The sequence below is a fragment of the Oryza brachyantha genome, chromosome 7 (assembly GCF_000231095.2).
Source record: "Oryza brachyantha chromosome 7, ObraRS2, whole genome shotgun sequence".
NCBI classification, from domain to species: domain Eukaryota; kingdom Viridiplantae; phylum Streptophyta; class Magnoliopsida; order Poales; family Poaceae; genus Oryza; species Oryza brachyantha.
Genome location: NC_023169.2, coordinates 6,026,273 through 6,038,761, shown reverse-complemented (window position 1 = coordinate 6,038,761; position 12,489 = coordinate 6,026,273). Strand labels below are relative to the sequence as shown.

Genomic DNA, 12,489 nt, shown 5'->3' with positions numbered 1-12,489 from the left:
ATATTACACATATCATCCCGTCTGTGATAACTAGGGATTATCATAAACTGTATCTTACACAACATACAAGCCCGATCATGGAGGTCTCTGAAAAAATATCGTCAAAGGTGAAGAAGATTAAGGAGGTTGATGTCCTAGAGAGCGCCCAGGTATTAACGGGCCCGACCCGGGGTTCCTAGGGTCGGGTTGTGACATCAGGCTCATAAAACCGCTGCGGTTGTCACCGTGCATGTCTTTCCTGGCCTGTTAATTTTCCATTTTTCCGTTGTGTTAAAAAAAGTCCCCGTTTTCCTCGCAGCATTTGTTCTATAAGCGATATCTAGCGATGGCGCAACGTTTTTCTGATGATCTTCTTTTTCTCCTTAATCTTAGCCAGACAGCAGGTAAGTAGAAGCATCATCGTGTTCATAATATATTACACATATCGTCCTACCTGTGATAATTTTGATTTATCGCAAACTGCATCTTACACAGAATACAAGCCCGATCATGGAGGTATCCGAAAAAATATCATCAAAGGTGAAGAAGATTAAGGAGGTTGTTGTCCTAGAGAGCCGCCAGGTGTTAATGCGCCCGACCTGGGGTTCCTAGGGTCGGGGCGTGACATCAGGCTCCTAAAACTGGTGCGGTTCTCACCGTGCATGCCTTTCCCGGTCTGTTAATTTCCCATTTTTCCATTCTGTTAGAATGACTCCCCCATTTTCTTCGCAGCGTTTTTTCTTGAAGCGATATCTAGTACAACGCAATGCTTTCTCGATGATATTTTTCTCCTCAATCTCAGGCGGAGAGCAGGTAAGTACAAGCATCATCGTCTTCATAATATATTACACATATCGTCCCATATATGATAACTAGGGTTTATTGCTAACTACATCTTACACAACATACAAGCCCGATCATGGACGTCTCTGGAAACATATCATCAAAGGTGAAGAAGATTAAGGAGGTTGATGTCCTAGAGAGCGGCCAGGTGTTAACGGGCCTGACCCGGGGTTCCTAGGGTTGGGGTGTGACATCAGGCTCCTAAAACTGGTGCGGTTCTCACCAAGCATGCTTTTCCCGGCCTGTTAATTTCCCATTTTTCCGTTGTGTAAGAACGACTCCCCCATTTTCCTCGCAGCGTTTGTTCTTGAAGCGATATCCAGCGACGACGCAACGCTTTCCTGACGATCTTTTTCTCCTTAATCTTAGGTGGACAGCAGGTAAGTACAAGCATCATCGTCTTCATAATATATTACACATATCGTCCCGTCTGTGATAACTAGGGTTTATCGCTAACTGCATCTTACATAGCATACAAGCCCGATCATGGAGGTCTCCGAAAAAATATCGTCAAAGGTGAAGAAGATTAAGGAGGTTGATGTCCTAGAGAGCACCCAGGTGTTAACGGGCCCGACCCAGGGTTCCTAGGGTCAGGTTATGACATCAGGCTCCTAAAACTGGTGCGGTTGTCACCGTGCATGCCTTTCCCAGCCTATTAATTTCCCATTTTTCCATTCTGTTAGAATGACTCCCCCATTTTCCTCGCAACGTTTGTTCTTTAAGCGATATCCAGCGACGGCGCAACGCTTTCCCGGTGATCTTTTTCTCCTTAATCTCAGGCGGACAGCAGGTAAGTACAAGCATCATCGTCTTCATAATATATTACACATATCGTCCCGTCTATGATAACTAGGGTTTATTGCTAACTGCATGTTACATAGCATACAAGCCCGTTCATGGAGGTCTCCGAAAAAATATTGTCAAAGGTGAAGAAGATTAGGTTCTTAGATTCCCAAAACGAGTATGAGGTTGTGCTTCCCTAGACCTAGGCCAACAGTGGACAATCCTCATCAATGGCTGGTGACAGAGCAGCGCAGGGGAGACCAAAACGGAGACGACGTGCATAGTCGGCCGGCGATGCTGCGGTTATCGGTGATGTAAACAATATTTTTCTCCGGTTGATTTTTGTTTGCTATAACATGGGTTCTTGGTAACAGTGTCTAGTTAAATGTTAACTCATATATCACTATGTTCATTTTAACTATTGGGTATGTTCAGTTAAAATTTAACTGCCTATATATATTCCTCTAACTATTTTTTTGAAGGAGCAAAATAGTAGTTGTTAAACATTTATTAGAGTCAAAATTTAACTTCGGTAGTTTTTGCACATTTTGTGTGTGATCAGAGTGTTTTTCACAAGTTGATGTTCAGTTAATTTTTAAGTCATTCATCTCTATGTACATTTTAAAATGATGGGTATGTTCAGTTACATTTTAACTGTCTATACGCCTATGAATATTTTGTTGAAGTAGCTAGTTCGTATAACATTAATTGTTAAATCATAATTAAAGTCAAATTTTAACTTCATAAGTAGTTTTTACATATTTTTGTGGTCAAAGAGTTTTGTGAATGTCGTAAGCAATACTCGGGATTGACGAGTAAATATTTTTGCGTACAGAGTTGGTCAGAGAGTTTTGCTTTACCCCTTTTTGAGTATTTGTTATTTCGATGGGAGGGTATGGGGGTGGTTGTATTGTATGTGTTTATTTGATATATTCATTATATGTTTTAAGCATTGTCTATACTAAACCGCTAGATGGGTTTTCGTTTGTAGCAACCCGAGGCAAAGCGATCCAATCTGACGTGTTGTAGCCCAGCGTTGGCAACAGAGGCTTGTCTGGCGTTATCCAACATGCACAATGAGGTTCTCGGGGAGACCCGACTCGACGTACTGACTTGCATGATGCTTTACAGTCTCAAGAAGCCAGATCTAATTCAATAGCTATCAGCCCCAATCTTGATGGATTGTAAGATGAGCAAAGGCGTAGCCTTCTCGATGCCATTGACAATGAAAACGAGAAAGGATTTGGCAATGTCGGGGAAGGACCCGACACATGAAACTCATAATCTGCTATCAACTCTTTCAGGAACTCAATTTTCAGCACGACATTAGTTACCACACAGGTTTTTCACACACCTCGCTAGGGTTATTGGTGGTACACGTTTGTCTTTTTTGGTCAATGAATCTGATTGGTGTAGATGAAACCGATTATACTTGTGGACACCTGAGTATTATATCATCCAGTGCCCAACACGACCACCATATACCATTAGAGGAGTGGGATCCATACATGCATAAATAGCCACTCGTCGTCTATGTGTCCATGATCGCAGTTGACAACCTTCTGTTATAATAACCAGAGTGCCGAGTAGTGAGCACAAGACATAACCGTAAGATAGCTTGCCAGTCCATTCCGTCGTATGCCCGTCGACCACTCGAAGGTGGCGACCAAAAGCATACCCCAGTAACTTGATCCAAAGTGCTATCCCCGATTATCTCAAGCAATCAAAACCCATTACTCATGCTTAGCTAGTCCCTAGGAATGCGACTAGCCTCGCACTTTCATCACAAGCAATTAATAGTCACAACAAGTACCATAACCTAGATAATAAGTAGCGATGTACATGACACAACATAGGGTCCGAGGTCCCAACATACACAGAATAAGTAGTAGCAGAAGTCTCAAATAAAGCTCATAAGCATAAAACAAAAGCCGCTGGTGCCACAACCCCACAAGGGCAAACCAACCGGGAAAGATCCAAACTGCAAGCGAAGGGATCACTCACTGCCCTCGCCACCCCCAGCAGAGTAGTGACCGCACAAGAAGCACAACTCAAAACCGGAATCCTCACCTGAAAATGCAGACATCGGATTAAGTACATGATTGTACTCGCAAGTATTACCCAAAATTATACATATAAGGGAGATATGAGTATGCAAGGTTTACCTTAACTTAAGCCATCTAGGTTCAATATTTGCATAAAGCCAATTTTATTGAGCAAATAACAGTTAAAGCGGGTAAGTAATAGTAAATATAACATCATTTTACGTTATAGACATCAAGTATATAATTCTGAAATGCATAAGCAAAGGAGCCCAAATGACGCTCTGACCAACAACAAGGGACTACCAAAGTCCACACTATCAGGCCACATATGCCAACATCACTATCAAACATAAACCCATCCATATTAATCCATATTTGATGCTAACATAACTAACTAACACATCACGCAATGTCCATAACCGAGGATGCGGCTATTCGAATAGATTATAATCTGATCAGAGGTGTACAACTGTACCCACACAAATGAACAAGCATATATCAAAAGCTACACACCTCGTCGAGTGTGGTACGCGAGTGATACAATCTCATTACATGTCTTTTCTAGCCCCACCCCAATGACTTATACCACGCTGGGGTTCTAGACAACTCAGTCATATGCGTGTGTGGTGTGACCAAGGCAGGCGCCACGTGGGAGGCACCCCTGGCCAACATAAGCACCCGAGGCACTCCAAAGGGCTACCTGCCCTCACGTCTCTCCAACGTGGTGTAATTGATCACAGTAGAACTAGTAAAGAACAAACTGGTCCCAAATAAGGCATGTGGTAAGTACGAAGGGTGCTTGAATAGATGTGAAAATGTTCGGTCCTTAACGACCCAGACGGGTCTACTTGCATCAGGGGAAACCAACCTCCCTTCATCGCTCTATCACCCATCCAAGTCCAACATATTTCATCAACGATTATTTAGTGTAAGTGCTCAAGTTTTATGCCCATTAACACAAGTTGTCCACATCCCATAGTTAATAGCTTTGTCCAACCATATAGTTCGATTATCACTAAGCATGGCTAAGCATTAATGAATAAAACAATCCTAACACTTATATACAGTGGTGACAAGGTACAAGGTCAGAAATATAACATGGAATAAATGCATAATTAGGATATACCCATTCACCGAAAACCGATGTCTTAACATCTAGGCAACACATGCATATATAGGTATAGTTTTGCAACCAAAATATTTATAGAGAAAGAATAGGTTCTATATTCTTAGGTGCTTGCCTTGCTACTAAGGATAGTCACTATCCTCCTCTAGATATGGCTCGTTATTCTCCGGATTCTCCAAATCCACCGAAAAGAAGCAATATGCGAATAAGAGCCAAAGAAACATGCATATGCAAAATGATCAAAAAATCATGAAATAAATACAGTTGGTAGAGCACAAGTTAACTGAATTTAGGTGAAAGAATCATCACAATAACATGTATGGTTTAGGAGCTAAAAAGTAAATCCTATATGTTGAAAAGTGCAGTTTTCAGCAATTAAGCTAGTACCACCTAGTATATTGGAACCTATTTGCAAACCAAACAAACATGTTACCAAAGATATTATGTTTAGATGAAAGTAAACTACTCACTGGTTCTAAGAAAAATTATTTCACAACCATATGTGTTGGTATGCTTTAGTTATGAATTTTCCAAGCTCAGACATCAAGAGTGTTTTTAATAGTGTACATATAGAGCTATTCGTATTTTTAGAGGTATAATCAATGTAGAAGTTAGCACTTTTTATTTCACAACATTAAAGAGCTCTATTTTATGAATCTATATAGGAATTTGGTTCACTGAATTTGGAGTTCATATGAATTAGTTATGGATTTTTAAACGTCATATGTCTTTCAACTCAAAAGCTAACTAAGAAATCAGTTCTATTTTCACTCCCCTTTTCTCCAAATTCCACCGAACTTCACTCGCATGGCATCAACCTGGATGGAGGGTCATGCGAGGCTAACGCCTCGGGCTGATGGCAAAAGATGGAGCAAATCCTATGGCTAATGGCAAGAGACGTTGCCTAGGGTTGCTTCAACTGAAAACAAAAGAGAGAAACTCGGGGTGAGTTGCAGCCACCTTCTAGCTGCAGCAATGGAGTGGACAACCTATAGAACATTGCTATAGATGTTCAACATCGAGGAAACTCAAAAATAGGCACCATGGATGGCATGGAAGCTCACCAAAATGGAGAAAAAAGAACTGCTGCTGCCGCAGCCCTACACCAAGCAGCAACCTCCTTCTCTTTTCTTCTCGATCTCCCTCAGTAATCTATGCATGTGCAAGCTATTTGGATGGATGAAAAGCTTAGAATCATGGGGATCTTGTGGTGTGACATGCAGGGCTGGATTCTTGCATTTTTATGAAGATTTAGGGAGGGGAAAATGAGGAGGGAGCTCAGCTCATGGAAGAATTGAAGAAATGAAACAATAACCGAAGAAATGAATGGGAGGGAGATGAAGGGGTTTTCTATGCCCCTCCCCCTTAACTCCTAAGGTGGGAGCACCCCAAAGGGTGTGTTGTGGGGCTGAAGAGGCACCCAAGGTCAGTGACAAGTGGGCCCAAGTCGTGGTTGTCTTTGAGGGTGAGAGAGGTAGGTGAAAAACTGAGTATAGATTGATTCTTGCAGTTTTCACGATTTATTTTGTTTCCTTCTCTTTGTAAATTCAATTTGACTATGTAAAGCTTGTTCACAAATTCGGGAATTTGGTGTGGTGATAGGGGTTGGTTTATAGGTTTCATTTTTCAAAGTTTCACACATAAATTCCAAGTATTTTAAATCTGGTGAAAAGATGAAATTGGTTAGGCTGAAAGTTGGTTTGAATTTTTAGGAGGCCTAAACAGAGAGCTAAAATTCCACAAAATTTATAGTTGCTGATGATAAATAAACTAATATTTGAATAAAATATTAAACATATACACTTCTGTTCAAGTTATTGTTCAAATAGAAGTGGTTTTAATTTTACCGATTAGAGTTAATTTTGTTATTGCATATGATCAAATTGCAATATAGTAAATATGCAAGCTAAAGGACAACACATACACTTCTAAATACCTAGTTATGAACCTAGGCTGTTATAATACTGTATGTTTTCTATGGAATGTCCAATGTTTCATAAACATATAGAAGCAATGTTTGGACCCAACAACATATTGCACGTGTGCACGTTAACAATTAGGTTTTTGTGTATTTTTCTTATGTAAGATGAATGTATATATTTTTACTATTACTGATAGGGGTGTCAAACATTATATTATGCAATGTGATAGGTAGATGGTCTATCATATTTGTAAGGTGTTCTGCTTACTTGATCTTTTCCAGCTATGTTTGTAATCAAAACACGACACAAGGATAGTATGAGTTATTTTTTAACTCAAACATGCTGACAAGGTTTCGGTTATCATTGATAACAATAAATTTTTAACTTATCACCTACTGAACCATGTAATTATTGATTTTGGTGCCGAGGGGCATGCGTGCTAGTTATTTTTTAACTCAAAACAAATGTTAAACGTGGACGAAAGTATTTTTGCCATTATCATCGGCAAGTTATTTTTTAATTGAACAAGTACAATATTGCAATAACTACGTCATTTTGGAAGGTAGCAAACTGCAGACATTTTGATTATGATAGTTAAAATTTAACTACACATAGATGTATCGAACGACTACAGATGAATCAATAAAATAACACATTCCTTTCATGTTGTCCTTAGTTAATTCTTAACTCCGCAAACCTTCATGGGGACTAAAAGCTGTGGGGGTCATTAGTTAATTTTTAACCAACCCCTTAACCAGTAAACACGCACATTCCTTTTATGTTGTCATCAGTTGAATTTTAACTGTACAACATATCGTAGTAAACATCCTCACGCCATCCTCACGCATATATAAGTTATTTTTATCTCAAACACTCGTACTTGTTAGTTATTTTTTAACTTCACTAGCTTTGTAGGGGTGGTGGTGGTGAGAGGGGGTGGGCTAAGGTTGGTTGGTTGATCGATGTGTGACGCGCTACGTTACTTCAAATTACTGGTCAATATGGCCATGCCCATAATTAGATGGTGGCTTCGCTGCTGAGAACAAACAATGAGTTTCTCATTCATTTTGAAACCTTGAATGGACCTTTAGCAAACATATAAGTCCCAAAATAGACTTTATCCTTTACACTTAGTGTGTTTTAATTAGTACTTAGTGCTTTAAATTACTTCCAACATATTAGTACTTCATTAGTAGACTTCACAATTTGGTGTATATTATTTTGTTAATATATAATAAATAAACAAATATTAATATTTTATAGGTGAAATAAATAAGCTAAAACTTGCTAACAGGCTCAACAAGACAGTGTGCATTAGCACGACAAGGTAGACTTTTAACTCGTTAAGGTGAACTAACCAAGCTAGTCCTTATCCACTTGTACACACAAATGAAAACCACGTACTCTTCAAATTAAAGTATATTTTTACATCCTTGAAAGACCATGTCCTCTTCAAATTAAAGCCTATTTTTACATCCTTAAACTTCACAAGGTAGCTTGGTTAGTTCACCTTAACAAATTAATGTTTTGGTTAAGGAATGAAGTGGATAAGGAATTAGCTTGGTTAGTTCACCTTAATCTTTTAAGTTCTGAGTTGATTTAACTTCACTGTAGAGTACAATCAACTCAGAACTTAAAAAGATTTGTTCATGCTACATACTCCTAGTCTTATATTGTTTTAATGTTAACTGGCCCGTCATGTCAGCGTATCATATGATGAAATCCTTTAGCGTTTGTTGGTGGGGTCCAACTCGTTCAACAAGGTCAGTAATAAGCATAACGACCCTATTGTTCCGATGGAGAGGAGCCTATAGAGCCAAGTCTAAAGTGGAGCTTCTTCAATCTAGCTCCACTTTTGTATTCATTTTTCTACATCACTTTAACCTGCTACATATTTATTTTGCACGGAGCTAAAAACCATTTGGCTGGGTCTGGCTGTAGAAGAGATGAAACTAGAGCCAGAGTTGTGCCAGTAAGACCTTAGGTAGAAGGGTTAAAACAAGAGGTTTGTAAAGTTAAAGGTTAGATAGCGTGCGGTTTAGAATTTCAGAGACGTTGGTCCTTACGCTTTGTTGAAAATTTCAGTTCTTTCTTCCAAGAAGAAAATACACATTCTAAGGGATATAGCATACCTTCTCCAAGACGCAATCTATGAGCCTAATAGGCTAGTATCCACATCTTGTATAATGCGAAATACCATTTTGACATAGCTCAAACAATGTACCAGACATTTTTACCTTGTGTCCATAAATTTATACACATCTGGTACTATGCACCAGGCACTAACAATTCCCACTCAACAACATAAAACTAATATAACATTTTATTAGAAAGAAACTAAAAGTAAAACACAAGAACAACAAATAAAATAAACACACCAAAATAAATGTTCAAAACATTAAACGACACCTTAAACATAAGCACAATACAACAAAGTAAAGGTTGAAAAAATTAAACGACGCTTTAAAAGTATGCAGAGTACAACAAAATTAAGGTTCCCACAACAACTGGGAGGACTCAAGACCAAGATTTCCAAACGAAAGTTGCATAGCCACACACACTGCGTACGCATGCAGATGAGAGTTCAGACCGAATAAAATCCAACAAAAATTTAAGCTAAGAGATACATGATACTTCATCCATCCCAAAAGAAAACCAACTTTTAGAAACGTTCCTAAACAACCGGTTGTCCCGATTCATCCCAAAAAGTTAATTGTTTTTTTGGACCCAGAGAGTAATAAATATTATTAAACGAGGGATGATCTCGCACTACTCCATGCAAAACGAAGGCAGGCTCAGTTGGTCCACCTGGCCAGGTCAAGAATGGCCTCATCCTCGGAAGGCATCATGAACTCGCTGGATGCCATCTGGCTGACATTATTGTTGTCGGCGCCGGCGCCGGCGCCACTCGGGCCTGCTCCAGCATCACCGTAGTAGCCGCTGGCCTGATTGGACGCCGCGCCACTGTCCGCCAAGTGGCTCCAGGCGAACGAAGCCGCCGGCTGGTGGTACAGGCTCAGGTTTTGAGCCTGCAGCTCAATCTCATGTGGCGGCACTGGCGCCGGTGGCATCCGGCCGTAGTACAGGTTGCCCCCCGCATCGAGCTGGAGGCAGTATCCGGTGGTGGGGAGGTGCGGCTCTGGTTCCGCCGCCGCCGGCACGTGGAACAGGTTCATCGTCTCCGGCTGTGGGCGGGGCGAGTCCCCGTTCAGCAGGTCGAGGAACGTCACCGTTCCACGCGTGGCGGTGCTGTCGGGCGCCTGCATTGCAAGCGGCGGGGTGGCACTCACACCGACCAGCTGCCCGGTGCCGTAGCCGACAACGCCGAATGCTGCACCGGCTGCCTCCGCCGTCGCCGGCAGCGGCGTTGGCATAGTCTTGGAGCGAGTTGCATGGGCACGCTCATCGCGGATGCAGCTGCGGATGTACTCTTCAAGCGGTGAGGGTCCCCCATGCTTACCGTTCTTCTTCCTCAGCTGACGCTTCGAGTTCAGTCTGCGCCTGGTCGTGTTCCAGTGGTTCTTGATCGCGTTCTCTGGCCGGCCATGGAGAAACTTAGCGAGAACCGACCAGCAGTTGCCATATGATTTGTGCGCCTCGATGAGGATGTTGTCCTCGTCCTCGGTCCAGATGTCCTTCTACGATATAAATTCAAACGATTATGTGTTAATATGAGTTGTATTCATATGTGTATATATGATTGGCAAATAAATGTACTGCATTTAAAGGACTCTAAAGGTAGCAATCATCAAGATTTGAAAGTCACTGAATTTTCAAATTTTTGGCATTAAAAAAAAGAAATCTATTGATTCCAGTTTGATGGTTATTAAATAGAGCACATTTATTGAGATATAAATGATAATCAATAGAGACCATAAATGATTAGAAAAAAGTATTGTAAAACACGTGAAAAAGAACTCCGGCCCATTATCTTGGTGGAATCTGCACCTCCACCCTCCCCAATTTCTTCCCTACCGGTACGCAAAAATTACATATATTTAAGGTTCACAAAAAAAGAAAATCGGTACCAAGTGATTATATAAATCATTCGGTTTTTGGCAAATCAAACTAAATTTAAAATTGTTGACAAATCTTGTCCAAACTTGACTGGTTTTGTCAGTTTATCAATGGTTTATGTGAAATCCGGACATGACACATTTGAGCGGTTTTTGATCCTATATCAGGACTGTGAACCCTATCAAGATTCATTAGTGGCCCTAATATAAATACGCCTGCACTTATTTGAAAAGACATACAACATGACTAAGCTTTTACTTAGGAGTAAATTACTAGCCGGCTTTGAATGGTGGAATAAAATTACATAAATCCAAAAAAATCCATCTCAAAATCAAGTATACAATAGAAAGAACTGCGATCCCTTAGATCTACACATATTCGGTCTAATAAACTCTACCCCAAAGAGAGACTATTGTCGGTCATGTACTGTTTTTCTAAAGATGTAAATCTTAAAAAAAGGCATGAGTATTTAAAAAGGGGATCAAGCATGGTCATGATTGTACCTTTATGTCTGGCTGCAGATGGTTTGTCCATCTCTCGCGGCACTGCTTCCCGATCCTACCCGGGAGGCTCTTTGCAATTTCTGCCCACTTGCGAACTCCATGGTGTCGCACCAATTTCCTGAGAACTCTGCAAACAAGAGAACACATCCATAGTACAAGATCTTGTCGCTAGGATGAAGATCCAAAGGGAACATGATTAGAGATCTGATTAGAAGTCAGTTAGTATATCACTTACTCATCCTCTTCCCTTGTCCACACTCCTTTTTGCACCCCCAGATTGCCGTTGCTACCTCCAACATGTATTTGTTGTTGTTGAGGAACCATGTTAGCACCTACCGGAATAGATGTTAGGTCTCCATAGCCGACAGCTGCCAGGCCCTCCTCGGGCATCACAAAGCTTGATGGAGGCATGCCTATGCTACCAACACCACCATGGCTAGAGCCTGTGAAGAACCTGCCCGACATCCCATTAGCTGCCATCGCCAACTCCTCGTTGAGGAAGGAGTTCCCACCCGCCGCCATCAACTCACCGTCCAAAGAAGGAAGAAAGGCAAGGGAATAGTTGGTGTTGGAAGGATATTCTAGTAAAAGGAAAATGAGTGCAATAGGGAGCAAATGGAGAAGAGGATTAGTTCGGTGCGGAAATGGAGACCCAAGTCCCCTCATAATATAGGGGAGGAGGGGACACATCGGTCGTTCATCTTTCGTGCGATCTAACGACCACAAAAAAGCTAGAGTATAACGTTCCATATACGCCCAAGTGTGTGCAACATCATAAGAGGCTAGCTAGCTAGCGCACTAAAGGGCCTAGTTGTATAGGTCAATAGTGGTGTTGGGTTGCCAGTAGGATAAACATTGATCAAACTAAAGATAGTATGCTATTATGGCTAGAGAGGCATGCCTAAAATGCTCATTTGTTGCACAGGATATATGGTTGTATCTACAAGACATGCAATGCACATAGGTATGGATCCCATACCAAGCATGTAGTAGAACGTGTGCATCCCGTACCAAGCATGAAATAGAAAATGTGTGCATCCCGTACCAAGCATGAACTAGAATGTGTGCATCCCGTACCAAGCATGAATTAGAATGTTACGCTTGCCAGTAAGCCTGTTCAAACTAGACATGTCCAGGTTGGCCCGATCCAGTCTAGCCAGTAAAAGCCCAAGCACAGCACGACCCGAGCATGCACCGTGTCGAGCTCAGGCCTAGATATTGAAACCCAAGAAAGCCTAAAAAAGCTTAGCCCGACCTAAGAAAGCTTGGGG

At 41.2% G+C, this 12,489-nt stretch overlaps 1 protein-coding gene across 1 annotated transcript; it reads right to left on the bottom strand.

Annotated features, from left to right (window-relative positions):
• Positions 1-9,493: 9,493 nt before the first annotated feature.
• Positions 9,494-11,740, bottom strand: LOC102704904 (myb-related protein Zm1-like). Its single transcript, XM_006658406.1, has 3 exons — positions 11,454-11,740; positions 11,219-11,345; positions 9,494-10,336 (listed from the first exon to the last, which is right to left on the bottom strand). Exons 1-3 carry the CDS (start codon positions 11,738-11,740, stop codon positions 9,494-9,496), a joined length of 1,257 nt encoding a protein of 418 aa, XP_006658469.1.
• Positions 11,741-12,489: the final 749 nt, after the last annotated feature.